Below are 20,874 nucleotides of genomic sequence, written 5' to 3' on the forward strand. Positions count from 1 at the left end.
TTTTTTTCAACGTTTATTTTTTATTTTTTTGGGGGGGGGACAGAGAGAGACAGAGCATGAACGGGGGAGGGGCAGAGAGAGAGGGAGACACGGAATCGGAAACAGGCTCCAGGCTCTGAGCCATCAGCCCAGAGCCCGACGCGGGGCTCAAACTCACGGATCGCGAGATCGTGACCTGGCTGAAGTCGGACGCTTAACCGACTGCGCCACCCAGGCGCCCCAACAACTGCCACTTCTAAAGTGCTCTTCATTCTGCTTTGTAGATTGAGATGTCTATCTCCTACCAATTTGCTTCTGCCTATAGGACTTCCCTTATTTTTTGTAGTATAGGTCTGCTGATGAATTTTTACCTTTTGTGTATCTGACACTGTCTTTACTTTGCCTTTGTTTTGGAAAAATATCTTCACTAGATTGAGAACTAAGTTAGTAGGCTTTTTTCAGTGAAGATGCTCCACTGTCATCTGGCTTGCATTATTTCTTCCAAGAGATAAGCTGATTCTTACCATTGTTCCTCTATACTTTCTATGTCTTCCTTTCTGAATGCTTTTAAGATTTTCTCTTTATCACAGGTTTTGACCAATTTGAAGCATCTTGGTATAGTTTTCTTCATCTTTCTTGTGCATAGGGCTAGTTGAGCTTCTTAGATCAGGGTTTATAGTTTTCATCTAATCTTGAAATCTTTCAGTCATTACTTTTTTAAATATTTTTTCTTAATCCTCCCTTCTTTAAGGACATTAATTATATCGGGGTGCCTGGGTGGTTCAGTCGGTTAAGTGCTGGACTTCAGCTCAGGTCATGATCTCACGGTTCATGGGCTCAAGCCCTGCGTCAGGCTCTGTGCTGAAAGCTCAGAGTCTGGAGCCTGCTTCAGATTCTGTGTTTCCCTCTCTCTCTCTGCCCCTTCTTGGCTCTCACTCTCTCTCTCTCTCTCTCTCAAAAATAAATAAACGCTAAAAAAATTTTTTTAAAAATAACATCAATTATATCACTAATACCCTGGTCAGTTTTTCAGTCATTTTTTTCCCCTCTGTGTCTTTCTTTTTTGAACAATTTTCTATGGCTATGTCTTCATGTTCACTAACCTCTTTTGCAATGTTGTCTGTTTTTATTCCATCCAATATATTTTCATGTCACACATTATAGGTTTAATTTCCAGAAGTCTGATTTGATTATTTTTATATATTCCCTGTCTCAATATGGTCCATCTCTCCTCTAGCTTCTGGAACATATGAGACAGGGTTATAAGAAATGCATTACCGTTCTTATCTACCAATTCTGAATCTCTAACAATTGTGTGTGATTTATTTTCTCATCATTATAGGTTGTATTTTTCTGCTTTGTACTCAGCTACAGGCTCAAGGTAGGCAGAGCAACTCCCCAAAGATGTCCACATCTTAATCTCTAAAATCTGTGAATATGTTATAGTCCATGATTTATTAGTTTTCTAGGGCTGCTCTAACAAAGTACCACAAACTGCATAGCCTCTGCCAACAGAAATTTTTTTTTTCCAGAAATTTATTATCTCACAGTTCTGGAGGTTACAAGTCCAAAATCAAGGTATCAGTAGGGCTATATCTCTTCTGAAGGCTCTAGGGAAGAACCTTTCCCTATCTCTTCTGGTAGCTGCATTCCTGGGCTTATATGTAGATGCATCACTCCAATCTCGACCTTCGGCTTCACGTGGCCTTCTTCATGTGTCTGTGCCTCTGTTTTATTTTCTTATAAGGATACTAGTAATTCGATCAGGGCTCACCCTAATCCAGTGTGACCTTATCTTCACTAATTACATCTGCAGACTTTATTTCCAAAGGCCACGTTCTGAGATCGTAAGTAGACATGATGGGGGAAGAGGGGTGCGCACAGGAGAGGGCCACTATTTGATCCGGCATATGTGCCAAAAAGACTGCAGATATATTATTAAGGTTATGGACTTTAATATAGGGAGATAAAGAGAGCATCTCAGATTGGCCAGGTGGGTGCAACCTGCCCAACTGGACCATTTAGAAGCAGAGAACTTTCTCGATCTGAAGTCAGAGAGAAGCAGCAGAAGGGTAAATCAGGGAGGAACTCAACCCACCTTTGCTGGAGGTGGGTCACATGGAAAACATAACAGGTGGGCAGCCTCTGGGGCAAAGACCAGCCACCTGGCACGAGATGGAGGGCTTCGGTCTTACAATCACAAAGAACCAAATTCAGACCATAACCTGAATGAGCCTGGAAGCAAACTGTTCCCCAGAGCCTCCAAAAAGGAATGCAACCTTGTGAAAACCTTCATTTCAGCTTTCTTCCCCCCCAAAAAAGAACATGAGTTTAATAAGATCTTACTAAGAGAAACGTTGAAACCGAGAATATGATAGCCCATTGATTCTATCCATCTGTAAAAGATGTCTCTCTCCTTTCTAGTACTCCGCCCAGCAGCCTGCACCCCCAACCCCGCCGCAGCACCCTGGAGCAGCTGCAGGACTCATCTGTCCTAAATCGCTATTCTTCATTGCCTATGTTTTCGCGAACACTTGGTTGTTGCAGGTGAGAGGGTACGGACAGTCCCTCTTACTCCATCTTGGCCAAACTATATTTAGCTTTTAAAGTGTTTCTCTACCAACACTTGAATACTGATTTTTTTTAATTTTTCTTACTTCACACCTGAGGCTTAGTTTTTGATAAAATACAGGGAAAGTTCTGGGCATAAAACAGCACAGCAGAGCATTCTTTACTGTCTTCATGTATTTGTTAATCTTTAAAAAATTGTTTTTAACCCGTAGTTATCCACTGTTTCCAGTTGATTTCCCAGATGTCCTTGTGCCTTTTTCAAATTGTTTCAGCACACAACTCGACAACAGAAGAAAGCCTAAACCTCAATTCCTTTGTCTTGGTTTTCTCTTACAAGATAAAATTGTTCCCTCCTGTGATATACCCACTCTCTTTACTCTCCTGCCCTAAATTCCTGAAATTTAACTGTTCCTGTATACATTCTACAGTGAGCCTCTAGGATCCTTCACAGAACCATCAAGCTTATTCTTTTTTCTCCTTTTTCTATACCCTTTCCATTATATTCTTTGATACATTTGGAAGGTGTACTCTAATAAAACGATGGTGTCATAAAAACATATTAAACATAATAATGAAATAATAGCAAAGCCTCACTTTGTTAAGCTCTTATTATGCTATTCAATATCTGTTACCCTCAACTTAGATTCAGAAAGAAAAAAAGACCATCACCTACGAAAAAAAAATGTTTTCTATCTCCTCAAAGAATTGCTTTCAATAAAAAGGACATTTCTTCCTGTTTGTAATGGTCTAGATAAAGAACTCTTTATTTTAACAAAACACTTAAGCAGCATAGACACAACATTTTTAAGATTCTAAAATTAAACTTGATTCAAAATAAGCTAAAGTTTAGAGGCGCCTGAATGGCTCAGTTGGTTAAGTATCCAACTTCGGCTCAGGTCATGATCCCACGGCTCATGAGTTCGAGTCCCACATCAGGCTCTGTGCTGACAGCTCAGAGCCTGGAGCCTGCTTCAGATTCTGTGTCTCCCTCTCTCTCTGCTCCTCCCCTGCTCACTCTCAAAATAATAAACATTAAAAAAAAAATTTTTTAATAAAATAAGCAAAATTTTACTTTTATTTTAATGCACCAAGAATAACAAAGAAATAATTTTGGAGCAAAAAAGAACTTGGAGATCCCCTTGTTCAACCCACCCAGAAACCAAACTCTTTTTTAAAAGAGGTTAAATAAATGCCACACAAATTCCAGAAGTTACAAATGATAGGGGATTAGATCCAAGATCTCGTCCTCTTTCTGAATTGCTGTATGGTATCGCACACTTTACATTCTGGATGAAAAAGGCACAATATTTTGAATTTTGTAAAAACAGCAATACTGGGGGCGCCTGGGTGGCGCAGTCGGTTAAGCGTCCGACTTCAGCCAGGTCACGATCTCGCGGTCCGGGAGTTCGAGCCCCGCGTCGGGCTCTGGGCTGATGGCTCAGAGCCTGGAGCCTGTTTCCGATTCTGTGTCTCCCTCTCTCTCTGCCCCTCCCCCGTTCATGCTCTGTCTCTCTCTGTCCCAAAAATAAATAAACGTTGAAAAAAAAAATTAAAAAAAAAAAAAAAAACAAAAAACAAAACAGCAATACTGCTGAAATACTGCTGAGAAGAGCAATCAGTTTAATAAGATTTTACTGAAGATTAAACTGAGCATATGACAGCCTATTAATTCTATCCATCTGTGTAAAACAAAACATAAGTGAGCTTCTGATCAGTTGGTAAGACATTAAAACAGAATTAAAAACTTCTATGTGTGTTTATATGTGTGCACATGTACATCGAAGCCTTCTTAAAAAATATTTACTTTGAGAGGGAGTAAGAGAGAACGTGAGTGGGGAAGTGGCAGAGAGAGAGGGAGACAGAGAACCCCAAGCAGCCTCCACGCTCTGTGCGGGGTCCAGTGCAAGACTTGATCCCATGACCGTGAGGTCACAACTTGAGCTGAAATCAAGAGTTGGAGGCTTCGCCAAATGAAACACCCAGGCGCCCCCACACCCAAGCTCTTATTTATTTATTTACCCACCCACCTACCTGTTTTTTGAGAGAGAGAGAGAGCGTGCATGCATGTGAGCAGGGGAAGGGGCAGAGGGAGACAGACACAGAGAGAGAGAATCCCAAGCAGGCTCCATGCTCGCACAGAGCCTGATATGGGGCTCAATCCCAAGGCCCTGGGACCATGACCTGAACCAATATCAAGGGTCTGACGCTCAGGTGACTGAGCCACCCAGAGGCCCCCCATTCAAGCCTTCTTAACACCAAATACAGAAAGGTTTTAACAAATCCAACTTCAATAAAACACTGAATGCAGTATATGTACTTTGCGTACTATAATATCCTCTGACATAACAAGGCATTCATACTATTCATGATTTAAAAGACTTATGGGGCGCCTGGCTCCCAACTTGAGCTCAGGTCACGATCTCACGGTTCGTGGGTTCAAGCCCTGTGTCGGGCTCTGTGCTGACAGCTCAGAGCCTGGAGCCTGTTTCAGATTCTGTGTCTCCTTCTCTCTCTGCCCCTCCCTTGCACGTGCTTGCTCTCTCGCGCGCGCGCTCTCTCTCTCTCTCAAAAATGGATAAACATTAAAAAAATTTTTTTACAGACCTTCCCAGTCCCGATGGCAGATGTCTGAGTGAGTGGCACTTTATGTCTAAGTTTGCATCTATCAGCTATATATGACCTGGAAAAAGAACTTCTGCTCTGTTTCCTTGTGTATAAAATAGGCTACAACTTAACTCACAGGGCTCTCCTAAAGAAGACAAACAACATACCAAATACTAAACAAATGTCAGTGCCTCCCCCCACTTGCCCTGTCTCAACATAAAACACAAATGCTCCAAAAAATTGAAAAATTCTAAGGCACGCCAGCAATTTGACCAGATAAAGACAAGACTGTAATGTGAGTTACAGCTAAAATTAGCTCTCACCCCCTTCCCAAAGAATTATTCTCATTAATTATACCCCAAAAAGCTTACAAAACAAAAACCTATATACACATGACATTAAAAATATGTAAAAACAAATGACAAAAAAGTAGATACAGAAAATAAACTGTAAAGAAATACACCAAATTATTAACAATGCAAATGTAGTAAAATCAGGGATGATTTTTCTTCCTGCTTTCCTACATATTCTAAATTTTTCATAAGGAGCACAAAGAGATCCTTAAAAAGAATGAAACATATTTAAACCTCTTTGTGAAACTCAAAATTCTCCAAATCCCTGTTAGGTAACCTTCCAACAAAATGCATAAAGGCAGAGGTGACCAAACTGCACTGACATGCAGATATGAGCTGGGCTCTCAGCCCTGCCTTCCGCTCTATTCACTAGCCTCAGTGACCACACAGGTCAAATCCCAGCCTCAGCCAAGTCACAAATTACCACTTGGAGCTCAAAGCTTTCTCTCAAATAGTTGCACCCATGAATATAAACCCTTGAATGCTTAGAATCCACTATACCTTTCCAATGGTGTGAAAATTTTTACTTAATTTTTGTCGTGTGAAACAATCAACTATCATTCATAGCACAGAAAGAGACTTTCTTTTTTTTTTTTTTAATTTTTTTTTTCAACGTTTATTTATTTTTGGGGGGACAGAGAGAGACAGAGCATGAACAGGGGAGGGGCAGAGAGAGAAGGAGACACAGAATCGGAAACAGGCTCCAGGCTCTGAGCCATCAGCCCAGAGCCCGACGCGGGGTTCGAACTCACGGACCGCGAGATCGTGACCTGGCTGAAGTCGGACGCCCAACCGACTGCGCCACCCAGGCGCCCCAGAAAGAGACTTTCTTATTGTTGTTGAGTTATAAACATACATACTTCCAGAATTCATCATTCTGATCACATATGTCCCTTTCATGCAGGGACAACACAAGCTCAAATGTTTCTCTGAAAATCAAAAGTGAAGAAATAAAACTCTGCCTTGGACAAAAACACAAATCAGAAAAAGTATCTACTCTAACCCACACACTTAAAATGAAGACAGTTGGGGCACCTGGGTGGCCCAGTCAGTTAAGCGTCTGATTTTGGCTCAGGTCATGATCTCACAGTTCTTCGGGTTCTGTTCTCCCTCTCTCTCTGCGCACCCCCCCGCCCCCCGCTCACACTTTCTCTCTCTCTCTCTCTCTCTCTCAAAAATAAATAGACATTAAAAAATCTTAATGAAGATAGTAACAGAAAGCTAAATAAAGAAATCGCTATCAACAGGTATCAACAAGCAGTGGTGTCCACAGAGCGAGTGCAGAAAATGCTGAGTACGATCACAAAGATTCTGAACACCAGCTCTTCAGCTTGACATGAAATTAGATGCCTGCTTTCACGTACCGAACTTTATATATATGTGACGTGTGTGTGTACGTATGTGTATGTGTGTGTTATTTACATTATATAATACGTACGTTACGCGTTATATACGCATATACATATAATACGTATATGTGCATATCTCATCTAAACTTTTCCCCCCAACTGCTCTTTTTCCAGGAGCCTCAACATTACCACTAATGATTTTGACAACCACAATTGTAGAAAGGGATATAAAGTGATACAGAACCACCACAGCTATTTATTTTTGCAAGAAATACTCACTTAACACAAAGAATTTGAAAGGTGATGGTCTTAATCTTAACAGGATAATCACCTACATAGGTAACCATCTTTTATTTATTAAAAGTCTAAATAATTAAATGCAAAAAATTAAGTTTATTAACCAGAGTAAATAAATGTGAAAGCTTCAGACTCAGCTTATTCTAATTTAATTATCAAATCTATAACATAAAATTTAAAGTTAGTACGAGAAGAACACCTAATATGTAGAAAAACAATATATCTAATATATATTCCTAAGTAGTAATTATATTCTTGGCAACTTTGTAAGACGTAATAAGTTTCCAGCATTTTACAAACATATATCAGACATATATACATTAATATCCCTTTAGAGTTATTCTATTAACTTTGATAAAACTTTCCTAATTTTAAGTTAGGGCTCATATATATCATATAATTTATTACATGTTATTACATATTCATTTATAAAATAAAAATAAATATTAGTCAAAATTCTCTGCTTCAAAAAGCTAAAATTACATGCTTCGATATAATAGTATAGTACAACCCTAAAAATTCAAAAACCTTGCGGTTTGTCTAAATCAGTATTAGTGACAGTGTTTTTGAAAGATGTCCTGTGCCTATTCCCCAAAGAAGTATCTGAACTTAAACAAAGGTTATTTAATGATCCTAGAATAGTTTTTTGGGGTTTGGGGGTTTGGGGTTTGTTTGGTTTGTTTTGTTTGGAATACTTAGTTTAAAACCAAGCCAAACCAAAGGGAACTGCCAGACTGCCACAGGATGCGTTAACTTCTAGCTCCATCTGCTGGGGTCACAAAATATCCCCAAATCCGACATAATACTACGAAGCAAATGATCTATCACTTTTCATCACATACACCAAAACCTTCATGAATTTAAAACAGAAAATCAATCAGAGTTCAGCCATATTGAATGACAAATCTAAGTTAAAATCAACATTTCAGTAGAACTGAGGACCTAATCCAGCTGTCAAGTTATAGAACAAAAAAATCCTACCAAGAAAGCAGAAGCCTTAGGGAAAGACCACAAGGTTGCTTTTGAATAGGAAGTATTGTGTAAAGTTCAGAATTAGAACAGCTTCTATGAGAAGAACAAAAAATAAATAAAAACAATTTTAGCAACGAGTTATGGAACTTTTAACCTTAATGTAAGTTTTTTCTTGTAACAAAAAAGCAATACATCTCCATTACAGAAATACTACACAACACAAGCACCAAAACAATGTTCATATCCTCTAATCAATCCTACCACCCAGAGGAAGGCATTTTTCCAACATCTTTCTCTATCAACAAATATTCTTCTACATCATCATCTATAAATAGCAAAAAAAAAAAAAAAAAAAAAAAAAAAAGCACTCCACTGTTCAGAGCCACCAAAATTTAATTAAGCAAATCTCTTACTTTGAACACTTAGATTTTTTTCTTTAATGTTTGCTTTTATTTATTTTTTTGAGAAAGCAAGCCCACACGCTCATGCAAGCGGGGGAGGGAGAGAAAGAATCCCAAGCACATTCTGTGCTTATGGGTCGCAGATCTACATGGGGCTCAATCTCACGAACAGTGAGATCATGATCTGAGCCGAAATTGAGTGAGACGCTTAACTGACTGAGCCACCCAGGCACCCTGCTTTTTAATATTATAAACAATACCTCCATGAATATCCAGTAACAAAACTGATGCATATTATAAAAGACTATCAAGACCAATTAACTAGAAGCTATTAGTAACATTTACCTAATAATGGTATATTAAACTTTATTAAGGACTTGAGTTAATATCTATACATAAGTAGATGTAATATTTATCTTCTTTTAAAGTTTGGCTGCTTATAATCTAAAAGTCTGATTTTTTTAAATCTTCTATGGAACTTGAAAATAGATAAAATAAAGATGGATTCTGTATTGTTCTTTCATGATGTCCACAACAGCATATTGTCTATTCCTGTTGAAAAAATAAAAATAAAACACATACACCTTGCAAAGACTAGTCACTTTCATTGTGGTTATCTTTTAACAGACTGAACGTCAACTCGGCAATCACGTTATAAACATGTGTCTCTTTCTGGTGAGTATGGTGAGTATGGGCAGCTTAGCAAAAACTGGCCCCACTCAGTGGGGGGGGGATACCTCAAAATCCAAGAATTATTTCCTGATTTTATGTAAGGCTACAACTTAATTCCATCCTTCACGTACCTTCCAAAGATTGATTCCTGTTTGGTTTTTAATTTTAAACTCACATTACATAAAGTTACCAGTTTAAAGTGAATAATTCAAGGCATGAGTGTGTTCACAACATTGCGCTACCACTACCCCCCCTCATTCCAGAACATGTCTACCATCCCAAAAGGAAAACCCATTAAGCATCTGTATCAGTTTTCAATCTATGGAACTGAAGGGTTTCACATTTTTCTGCTAAGTTTTTAACGAGACACAAAGTGAATACAAGTAGATACTTTCTTCTGCCCATTTTTTTTTTAATTTTTTTTTTCAACGTTTATTTATTTTTGGGACAGAGAGAGAAAGAGCATGAACGGGGGAGGGGCAGAGAGAGAGGGAGACACAGAATCGTAAACAGTTCTGCCCATTTTTTAACGTTTTCCAATTTTAACAATAAAAATGACAATTTTATCTCCCAGGGTGCCTTTGTACATGCCCCCTTTGTACCATCCTACAATAACTATAGTTGCCAGCATGTCATTACCGCACTAAGTGGACAGGACTCACCTCACAGAAACCGGGTGACACATGACACCTGACAAAGACCATGGGCCAAAACCGTCAATGACCAGAGGATTACCATCCTGCCTTTTTCCAGCTCCAGTATCATTTTTGCAGATCATATTTTTCAAGGTATTTTAATCATTTTCTCATTGTAGACAGAGATATGTCTTGCTACATGATAGGGATTTAGAACTAAGGTTAGTATTTTATTTATTTTATGTTACTAAATCCGGGCCAAGAGAAGTTAATGGCATTTCAAGATAATACAGTTAACAACATCTCAAATCTATGTGTCCACAATCCAGTGTATTTAGTTCAAACTAAATGTAGTTATACATACTAAAGCATCATCAATACACCGATGAGCCTCCAATCCATATGATTCACACATTAAAGGCAAAAGTGATCAAAACCATCCCTACTGACAATTTTATAGGATAAGCCACTAAATTTCTTTTCAAATTAAGTTCTTGTTTCCCAAGGTGTTCCTAATGAAACAATAAATAACTTTTAATCACGCTGCAATGACTATTGAACATTTTCAGCACGAAAGTCCTGGAGCAGGTGATCCAAATTCACAAAAAGCTTAACAAAAAAAAGAAAGATAACAAAAAAATCTCGTGAATGTTCCAGGATGGGAAATGACTTACAAATGAATATGGACGGTAGAACTACGCTGGGGTAAAGGAGATCATCAGACCTCTTGAGGACTACTAAACACTGAACCCCAACGTCACTGTGGTGCACTGTCAGAGCAGGGCTTCTGGGGTCAGCTGGTCAATGAGGGGTTAGCTGAGGTCTCACGTGCCTCACAGGGGCCTCCAAACCCGGTCCACGATCACATCCCCGGTTCCAGAATGCACAAGGACAAATCTCCCCAACAGCTGACGGAATCCCTACGCTGGCTCCCCTGGCTCCCTGCCCTGTGTCCTAAGGGCTGTTATGGTGGGAAACGCCAAGTGGAAGTCCCCAGAACCGCCTCTGACTAGGAAAACAGCAAACCAAAAGCCATACCACATCCCTGAAGGGAATGCAGAGATTAGTGCCCCCATGAAGGATCTGAAAGGTGCAGGAGCACTGACTCCCACATCCCTGAGACAGATGGACCTCAGGACAATGACAGCGGGTTACCATGAGCTTCACTAGGTGGCGACTCCAACTGCAGCCGCTGTACCAGATTTGGTTTCACTGGTTGAGTAAATCAGCACTTACCCTAGTACCTGGGTACACAGGTACTCAGGGGCACACCAACACTGCAGCCCTACATCACAATTTAATCTGCAGGGATCTTGAGCCCCCACAAAATGTCCCACCGGCCCATTCTAATGATGACATTTTGCGGACTGGATCTGGTAAGCAAGAAGTAGCACCGACTCTAGACTTACTGGTGAGATGTTTTCACGTCGGAGGGTGGAAAATAAATCTAAGAATAATTCAGGGGCCTCCTATGTCAGTGAAATTTCTAGGGGTCCAGTGCTGTGGGGCATTTGGAGAGATGTCTTCTCAGGTGAAGAATTCGTTGCTGACTCTGGCTCCTCCTACAACCAGAACAGGCACGATGCTCATGGGCTTCTTTGGACTTTGAAGGTAACGAATCTCTCATTTCAGCGTTTCTCCGGCCCATTTACCAGGTGACACCCAGAGCTGCCAGTTTGCGGTGGGGCCCAGAACGAAAGAAAGTTCTGCAACAAGCACAGGCCGCTGTGCGAGCTGCTCTACTACTCAGGCCATCTGGTCTGTAAATCCACGGGTGCCTGAAGTGTCCGTGGCAGACAGGGATGTTGTTTGGAGCCTTCAACAGGCGCTACAGATGGACCACGGCACGGGCCCTTGGGACTCCGGAGTAAAGCCCTGCCATCCCGCACTGATAACCACTCTCCCTTAAGTAACACATCTTGGCCTGTCACCGGGCCTCAGCGGAGACTGAACACTTGATCACGGGCCTCCAAGCTAACCACGTGGCCTGAATGTCCCCCGTGAACAAGGCGCTATCTGAGCCAGCAAGCCGTAGCATTGGACAGAGGCAACAGCAGCACTCCATCAGCTAAAGGAAGTGGTATGCACACGATCAGGCCCAAGCGGGTCCCGAAGGCACAAATCAGTTACGTGAACGCCCACGGGCCCCACTGCTGCCACACTACTTCTCTCCCCAAACTTGCACCTATGCACTCCTGTAGGGGTGCATGTAGGGGTGTATGTAGGGGAGGTCCCTACACTCAGCTGACAAAGGAAGAAAAGACTCAGGCCTGTTCACCCAGAGCGGACGGCTGCAGCACCACAGCTCCTCCCTGGGACATCTCTGAAGGACAGCAGTGAAGGGAAACCCTGCCAATGCATTGCATGTTCAGGTAATGCACTTTGCCTGGGAGGAGAAATGGCCAGGCATGTGATTATTACTATTATTATTATTATTCATTATTATTATTATTATTCATGGGTCATATCCAATGATTTTGTTGGATGGTCTGGGACTAGGAAGAAACATGATTAGAAAACTGGTAACAAGGAAATTTGTGTCCCATGTGATTGCTCACCAAAAGGGGATCATGGCAGAGGAGGAGTTTAATAATCAAGTGGATAGGATTACCCATCCTGTGGACACCAGTCAGCCTCTTTCCCCAGCCACCCCTGTCACGATCCAATGGGCTCATGAACAGAGTGGCCACGAGGGCAGGGGTGGAAGCTAAGCCTGGGCTCTGGATTGTGGCCACCAGCAAACTGGCCTAATCACTCAGCAGCAAAAACCAAAACTGGGAGCTCAATGTGGCACCACATCCAGGGGAGATCAGCCAGCTATCTGGTGGCAGATTTACTGAAATGGACCACTCCCATCACGGGAAGGGCAGTGTTTTGTCCTTACTGGAATAGACACTCAGATACAGATTTGCCTTGAACACAAAGCTTCTGCCAAAACTACCATCTGTGAACTTCTAGACTGCCCCGTCCACCATCATCACAGCAATGCTTCACAGGAAAAGAAGAGCTACAGTGGACCCATGCCCTTAGAATTCACTGGTCTTAGGGCACCTGGGTGGCTCAGTCGGTTAAGTGTCCGACTTCGGCTCAGGTCATGATTTCGCAGTTCATGAGTTCAAGCCCCGTGTTGGTCTCTGTGCTGATAGCTCAGAGCCTGGAGCCTGCTTTGGATTCTGTGTCTTCCTCTCTCTCTGCTCATTCTTTGTCTCTCTCTGTCTCTCAAAAATAAATGTTAAAAAAAAAAAAAAGAATTCACTGGTCTTACATGTTCCCTACCTCCCAAAGCAGGTGGTTTGACAGAAAGGTGGCATGTCCTTCTGAAGACCCAGTTACAGTGCCAGCTAGGTGGCGATGCTTCGCAGGACTAAGGAAAGGTACTCCAGGAGGCTGCAAGTGCCCTGAATCTGTATCCAATATGGTGGTTGGTTCCCAGGCCCAGGAATCAAGGGGGAGAAATAGGAATGGGGGTACTATTATCCCCAGTGCCCACTAGCAAAACTTTTGCCTCCTGTTCCTATAACCTTAGGAACTAGTGCTGCTAGCCTAGACGTCCAAGCTCTAAAGGGAAGAATGTTTCCACCAGAAGACACAACACTGGTCCCGCTGAACTGGAAGTTCACGCTGCTGCCCAGTACTTTGGATCCTCATGCCTCTGAATCAACCAGCAAGGAAGGGAGTTCCTGTGCTGGCTGGGATAACTGGTCCTGACCACCAAGGGGAGACTGGAGCTACCCCACAATGGAGGCGAGGAAGAGTGTGTCTAGAACACAGCAAGTGCTTTAGGGCATCTCTTAGCATTACCACAATTTGGCCCCTTTAATGACTTTTTAGAAGCCAAGAAGCAAGCATGTCCAAGGTTGACAAATCTGCAGCCCCAAGACAATCCAAGGGACTAATAATAAGCACTCCCATGAATGCCATCAACAAGGTTAAAGACAGCTATGAATTTAGAAGAGAAAGATGCATTTAAAGATTTATGAAATTCACAACGTGCAGCAAAGATACAGACCTACCAAAGAATTAGCAGAAACAAAGCCAGGGGTCACAAAACCCTCAAGGAAGATTTCCAGGGCAGACAGCCCAGGCCTCCTGAGACCCATTCCTAAGAGGACATCATTTAGAAGGCTCTTCCTTAGTTCTCCAACTTTCAGCGGAAGTGGTTTTACTGGAGTTCAAAATTACTGTTTATTATTCATTCAACAAATGGTTATTAGGCAACCACTATGTGGGAATCATTGTTCTAAGCCCTAATTTATAAACAAAATAAAATATTTGAGCTTGCACACCTTACATTACAACGAGAAAGACAACCAATACAAATATATTGACTTCCAGGGTGAGGCCTCCACACATAGGGCATGTCATATGTTCGTAGCTCTTACTTCCAGTTCATGAACAAAATAAAAAGAAATGACCCTGACTTAGAGGTCATTAAGTAAGGTCATTAAGTAGAACATGCAATTTCTATTTAGTAAACCTGGAAAGAAGGGCCAGTTCACCTGTCACACTGGTCAGCCCAGCTTGAGACCACCTGTACTTCCGGTAAAAACACGTGGAGCCCAACCCGGCAAAACGTACGCACCATAGTACCTACAGCTTCGCAGAAAGCTAGGGCCAGGGGGAACCACGCCAAACAGTCTTCCTCAAACATTTTATTAGACAATGCATGCAAAAACCATTTTCTAAATCATATTTTATCCAACTATTTACTAATAACAAATAACACGTCATCTAAAACAACTCTCCAAAAATTCATAGCCATCGCTCTCCAGGTTGTCTCCTGCCTTTCATAATAACAAGTGACCTTTCAGGAGATGACTTATTGTTTTCTGTGTCAATTTCAGTTTGCTTATCTGAGTTTTTTCACTTGCGAAGCAACAACAGAGTAACTTCTTTTTATTCAGTTAACAATTACTCCTAATTTTACTGAACTCGTTTGGTCTTCAGAGCATCATGACTCTCCATTTCCTTCTACTTTCATACAAGACAGAAACCATAAAGGCCAGATTTCTAATATGTGATTAAACTAAAACTCTTTGTGTCAAAAAACAGCTCAAGCAGTATTAAAGGACACATGGGAGAAAAATGCTTGCAATTAACCTCTAATAGACAATCAATTACTTAAAAAAAAAAAAAAACACTGCAAGCACGGGTGCCTGAATGGCTCAGTCAGTTAAGCGTCTGACTCATGATTTCAGAACAGATCATCATCTCATGGTTCATGGGTTCGAGCCCCATGTCGGGCTCTGTGCTAACAGCAAGGAGCCTGCTTGGGATTCTCCCTCACTGCCTCTCTCTCTCTCTGACCCTCCCCAATTGGTGCTCGCTCTTTCTCTCTCAAAATAAATAAATAGAGGGGCGCCCGGGTGGCTTAGTCGGTTAAGTGTCCAACTTCAGCTCAGCTCATGATCTCACGGTTCACGAGTTCGAGCCCCGCATCAGCCCTGTGCTGACAGCTCTGTGCTGACAGCTTGGAACCTGGAGCCTCCTTCAGATTCTGTGTGTCTCTCTCTCTAACCCCTCCACTGCTTGTGTGCATGCTCGCTCTCTCTCTCTCTCAAAAATGAATAAACATTTAAAAAATTTTAATAAACATTAAAAAAACACTGCAAGCATAAAAAGGAATGAAATCTTGCCATTTGCAACAACATGGATGGATCTGGAGGATATAACGCAGAGTGGAAAAGTCAGAGAAAGACAAACACCGTATGATTTCAGTCACATGTGGAATTTAAGAAACAAAACAAATAAGCATAGCAACGAGACAGAGACAAACCAGGAAACAGACTCTTTACTACAGAGAACAGACTGACGGTCACCAGAGCGGAGGTGGATAGGACAGTGGGTGCAATAGGTGATGGGGACTAAGGGGGGCACACGTTGACATGAGCACCAGGCGATGTAGGGAAGTGTTGAATCACTGTATTGCACACCTGAAACTAATACTACACTGTGTTACATCACTGAAATTTAAATAAAAACTTAAAAAGAGGGGAGAAAACACTGCAAAAATGAGCAAAGGAATCACAGGTAGTCAATTTACTAAAAAATTAGTATGAATGACCTCTGTTTTGTAAGTGTCCACCCTTACTAGTAATTAAAGAAATGTACATTTAAGAGGGGAAATGTTTTGCTATTGAATTGGCAGGGTTTAAGTGATGCCCACAGGTGGTGAAGATGCATTCTGAGAAGAGGACCCCCTCCCCCACCCCACCGATGACCGTGAAACCAGCAGGGGACTTCAGCTTTGTGGATGGGAAATATCCTCTCAAGTCCTCTGCAAGTATGCTTACCTGGCAAGTGAATCGCAGAAATTTATCCTACGGACAAATATTTGTAAAGATGTACACTACAGTTTAATTAAAAAATTGGAAACACTCCATGATTAACACAGCTCCAGGCAATATTGTAAATCGCACAGAAAAGTAGTTAATGGCATGGAAACCTCCCCCCTATGTGTGGACAGGGGAAGATAAAAACTAACCCTGAGTCCGTGAGGGTTTTCCACTTGGTTGTGCTCACAGGAACACACCACATTCAAGGCCACAGGCCACAGAATGAATGCACAATAGTTATATGCTTGTAGGATTGGGAGTAACAATTTTCTTCACCATACATTTTGGCTTCCAAATATTCTACAGCAAATGTAGTCCTTTCTTTCAACACAAAGGGGTAAGAGAAAAGGGAGTTGTCTGTATAAACTCCAAATGAATTAAACAGTTAAGCATAAACAAAATCATGTTTAGAAAATGGGAGCGGGGGGAGACAGTATTTGTCACATCTCAGGGAGGGAAAGGATCTTCTAAACACAAAACAATTAGACCAAAGGGAAGACAAAAGACTGGACAATATAAAAATGTTAATAATTCCATCAATCTAAAAAGCAAATGAAGTTAAAAAGTAAAATAACTAGAACACATCTACAGAAATCTAAGAAAAGGCTGATGTGTTTTGGGGTGGCTCAGTCAGTTGAGCATCTGGCCCTTGATTTCGGCTCAGGTCATGATCTCGCAGTCCGTGCGATTGAGCCCCGCATCAGGCTCTGCACTAACAGCACAGAACCAGTTTGGGATTCTCTCTCCCTCTCTCTCTGCCCCTCCACAACTCATGTGTGAACACTCCCCTTCCTCAAAAAATAAATAAATAAATAAAACATTTAAAAAGTTGATGGGTTTCACACATAAAGAAATCACAATATGAAAAAAGGGGGGAAGGGCAATGAAACACAAAAAAGATCTATGTATTAGATATTTTAATATATTTTATAAATTGAAATTAAAATATCTTACTTCACTAAAAATTTCTAGAAGATGGAAGAGTCAAGACTGGAAAGCAGGTATATTTGGCCTCCAAGCAATATACTATGTTGCCCATCGTAGGTCAGTCCCTTTTCCTTTTTTAAAGTTTATTTTTGAGAGACAGAGCAGGAATAGGGGAGGGGCAGAGACAGAGGGAGACGCAGAATCCGAAGGAGGCTCCAGGCTCCCAGCTGTCAGCACAGAGCCCAACACGGGGCTCGAACTCACAAACCGTGAGATCATGACCTGAGCTGAAGTCGGATGCTTAACTAACTGAGCCACCCAGGTGCCCCAGTAAGTCATTTTTTAACCATTTTTAAGCATTAATTTTAAAGCCTATACTGACAAAAAAAGTTTTCCCCCTTCTGTTATACATTTTTAAATGACAAACGTTACTAACAGGAAATTAAAGTAGAAAACTATGGTTACTATTTTGGTCTCAAATGGAGGCTGAGTTCTTTTCACATATCCAAATAAACCAGAATTCTCTTGCTAAATATTTAAATTGGGGCACCTGGGCAACTCAGTCGGTTAAGCATCTGACTCGATTTTGGCTCAGGTCATGATCTGAGGTTTGTGAGATCAAGCCCCACAACGGGCTCTGTGCTGAGCACGGAGCCTACTTGGGATTCATCCTCTCTCTCCCTCTCCCTCTCCCTCTCCCTCTCCCTCTCTCCCCACCCCCCTTCCCAACTCACTCTCTCTCTCTAAAATAAATAAAAGTAAAAAATGAAATTAAATTAAAAACAGTTTTAAATAAATACTTACATGAATACTTACCAAAATCATTGTTAAGTATAAACACTGCTTCTTGACTAAGTAAAACAGAAAAGCCTTTCACAACTAAGAATAGGAATAGTAAGTAAAATCTGGTTTTCTGATTTTATGAGGGACTCGTGGTTTATTGGAGGCAGATGCAAATTAGGCAGCAAATTAAGACAAGGCAAATCTAAAAATACAGGGCAGTAAAAAACGAAAACGTTCATTGTGATTATAATGAGCAATACGTACTGACCATGAATCAGGGAGCCATTCAGCCACTGAATGTAGTAGTTGTGAGGAAAGGAGAGCAGGATCTCGTTGCTGATTATGGAGAAGGGTAAAAGCAAAACCGCCCCGGCCGACACCGCCAGCGTGAACGTGCTCAAACACAACCTGGAAGAGAAGAGACGGCTGTCAGCAGCGACTGGAAAAGGCAAGGAATATGGTACAAATTCAAAAAGGATGAAAACTCTTACATCTCTTAATCCAAAAAGTTACATGAGAATTTCACTAAGTGTAGTTGGGAGACCAGGAGACCAACGATGCTGTGTGACTGGAGATGTTCAATTAGACACACTCCACCACGCCTCACCCCGTGAGAAGCCCGTGAACTTGAACGAGCAGGCCCTAAAAGATTCACACACCGAAGACAGAGTACCTCGTACATTTTACAAAGAATACGCCATAGACTCTTTCCTTTTTTTAATTTAAATATTTATTTCACAATGGTGTTAAATTAACAACTTTGGCAAATAGATCATAAGAGCAATGCAAACACTGACTCAGGCGAAAAACTACTTGTGAAGACAGTATGAAAAACAAATCAGTCCAAAATGGTTATTTCAAGAGAAAAAAACTTACAAAGCCAATGGTCAGCTACCTCTTAAAATGAGTAAAGGCAAAATAGGTGATACTAGTAAAGAGTAGGGAACTATTAAACAGTATTCTACTATTAAAGATATTTAAAACACTATTTTGTCATTTTTAAAAATAAGATGTTGCTAATATGTCCTAATACAGAAAGATATCTAAAATAAATTAAAAAAAAAAAACTGAAAAAGCATGAAAAATAAATAAAAAACATGCTTCCCCCACACCAGCCCTCTCAAAAAACACATATATACACACAGGAAAACAGAGATACAAAAAAAAACCCCAAAAATGCTTAAAAAAAAAGCCCGAAATGCTTAACATTTTTTATCTAAAGATTTTTTAAGACCAACAAGGCAAAAGAAAAGATAACCTCACCAACATTAGAGATGGAACCTTAATTTAATATCCATCCCTTTAAAGTCAATATAGGAAAATGTGAAAACAAATGTACGAAGATTTAAGAAAAAGTCATGCTGAACGTTCCTAATACACACCTACTCGAGGAACTGAGGCCCACGCCATCTTGTGGCCACAAGCAGAAGTGCTTTCCTACTTCAAAGGCAAAACGACCCGGAAACCTCCGTTCAGTAAATGGCTGGCAAAGTGTTTAAATGCAGACCATGTGACATGTACCAAAAACACAGCACAGACAAATCAGACACAGAAGTCTCACAAGCTGTTTGGCCGAGTGGGCATGTTTCCCGGGGAAAGCACTGGAAGAGTCTCCATCCCAGTCCACTGCCAGCTCTGGCAACGGCCAGCCAGTGACCGGAAGCGTGCGTCTTTGGTTCTGTCCTCGCAAGTCAAGTGAGGAAGCTGCCCTGACCGCCAGCATTTCTTCCTTCCAATGCTACAAATCAGGTCAACCCACAATCTCCGCATGCCAGGTCCCGCACAGCTATTCCAGTGTGTTCCACAACACAGTCCCACCTACAGTGGGAGGTACCTGGCCTTCTCGCACCCCAAGAGACCATGCATTTCATGGCTCCGTGTCCCTGGGCGCAGTCAGCTCTGCCCCGAGGGTCCCCTCTGTGTCACGTGCCCTATGAAGCACCCTCAGCACCACCCTCCTCACTTCTCTCAGCTCACATGACACCCACCACGTACCCAGCAAGAAGACCAACCACAGTTTCCAGGTCCAGAAACCAGGACCTGTAATCCGACAAAAAAGTAAGCTTATGAATGCAAATAGGTACAGTATTTGAAATCATGAGTGATCCGGAAAATGCTGAATGTATGGTCACCATAACAATGATGCCAACTCTCCACAAAACACGTCCTCAATCTACTGCACTGCAGGTCCTGTGACTGGGCTCTGGACATACAGACAAGACGATGCGATCTGTGAGCAGCGGGACCAGAGCTACTCAGAAAAGGCTGAGGCAGTGCAGGTAACCGCTGGCAAGGGGTCCCTATCGAGTCAAAAAAGGGCAGCAGTGGTCACAGCTTACAGACCTAAGGAAGCGTCCCGCAGGTTAGAGTACAGCTTCAGAAATGTCGTCTTCTGCAGGGAGCAGATTCTGAGGACAGAACACACGGGACTTCCTGGGGGGTGAGGGAGGGCTGAGAGGGAGGGCTCAAGGCTGACTCTGGGTGTTTAGTCAGAACGGGAAGGTGGAGCTGGTCCCAACTATGACAGAGAAGGCTGAAGCTGGAGCCGCGGGGGGGATTAGCAGCTCGGCTTTGGACCCCTCTCATCTTCAACTCCAGGAGCCAGGAGCATCACAGAAGCCACGCTCCACACTTCTCTCTGCAGGCTACCAGGTGGCCCAGAACTCCTGCCTGCCCCACTGTGGTCACGTTCTGCTCGATCACTGGTCAGGATGCCGCCTGCCAGGGCTGTCTGCCCTAACGTTATTCTTTTCCCTTTTAATTCGTATTTTGTGGGAAGCTAAATTAGAAACTAGGAAAAATATCCTGTTCCTTGTCAAACAATTTATTCATTTACTGATTCTGAACAGTATGAACCCAAGATTGTTCTATTTTATCCTGTGTGGGATCCATTGCAATCATTATCTTGACGCGCAGAGTGTCCTTGACCGATGTGAAAGCCCTCGAAGGCTTCCAGGTCCTTTCGACCTGTCTTTCCAGCACAGATCTTGGGGCCC

General features: G+C 41.9%; 1 protein-coding gene across 7 annotated transcripts in view; it reads right to left on the reverse strand.

The window, feature by feature from the left end:
* Positions 1–20,874, reverse strand: part of LMBR1 (limb development membrane protein 1) — a 199,813-nt gene that overhangs the window by 139,461 nt on the left and 39,478 nt on the right. For 6 of the 7 annotated variants that reach the window (XR_006716685.1, XM_045496304.1, XM_045496299.1 and 3 more), the window contains exon 4: positions 18,147–18,286. Coding sequence is in view for 6 of the 7 variants with exons in the window: in XM_045496304.1 (XP_045352260.1) it covers positions 18,147–18,286 (140 nt within the window). In the remaining variant the exon portion in view is untranslated. Of the gene's footprint in view, positions 1–18,146; positions 18,287–18,369; positions 18,476–20,874 lie in introns of those variants that run through there. The other variant, XM_045496302.1, reaches the window with a different exon arrangement.

The sequence above is a fragment of the Leopardus geoffroyi genome, chromosome A2 (assembly GCF_018350155.1).
Source record: "Leopardus geoffroyi isolate Oge1 chromosome A2, O.geoffroyi_Oge1_pat1.0, whole genome shotgun sequence".
NCBI classification, from domain to species: Eukaryota; Metazoa; Chordata; class Mammalia; order Carnivora; family Felidae; genus Leopardus; species Leopardus geoffroyi.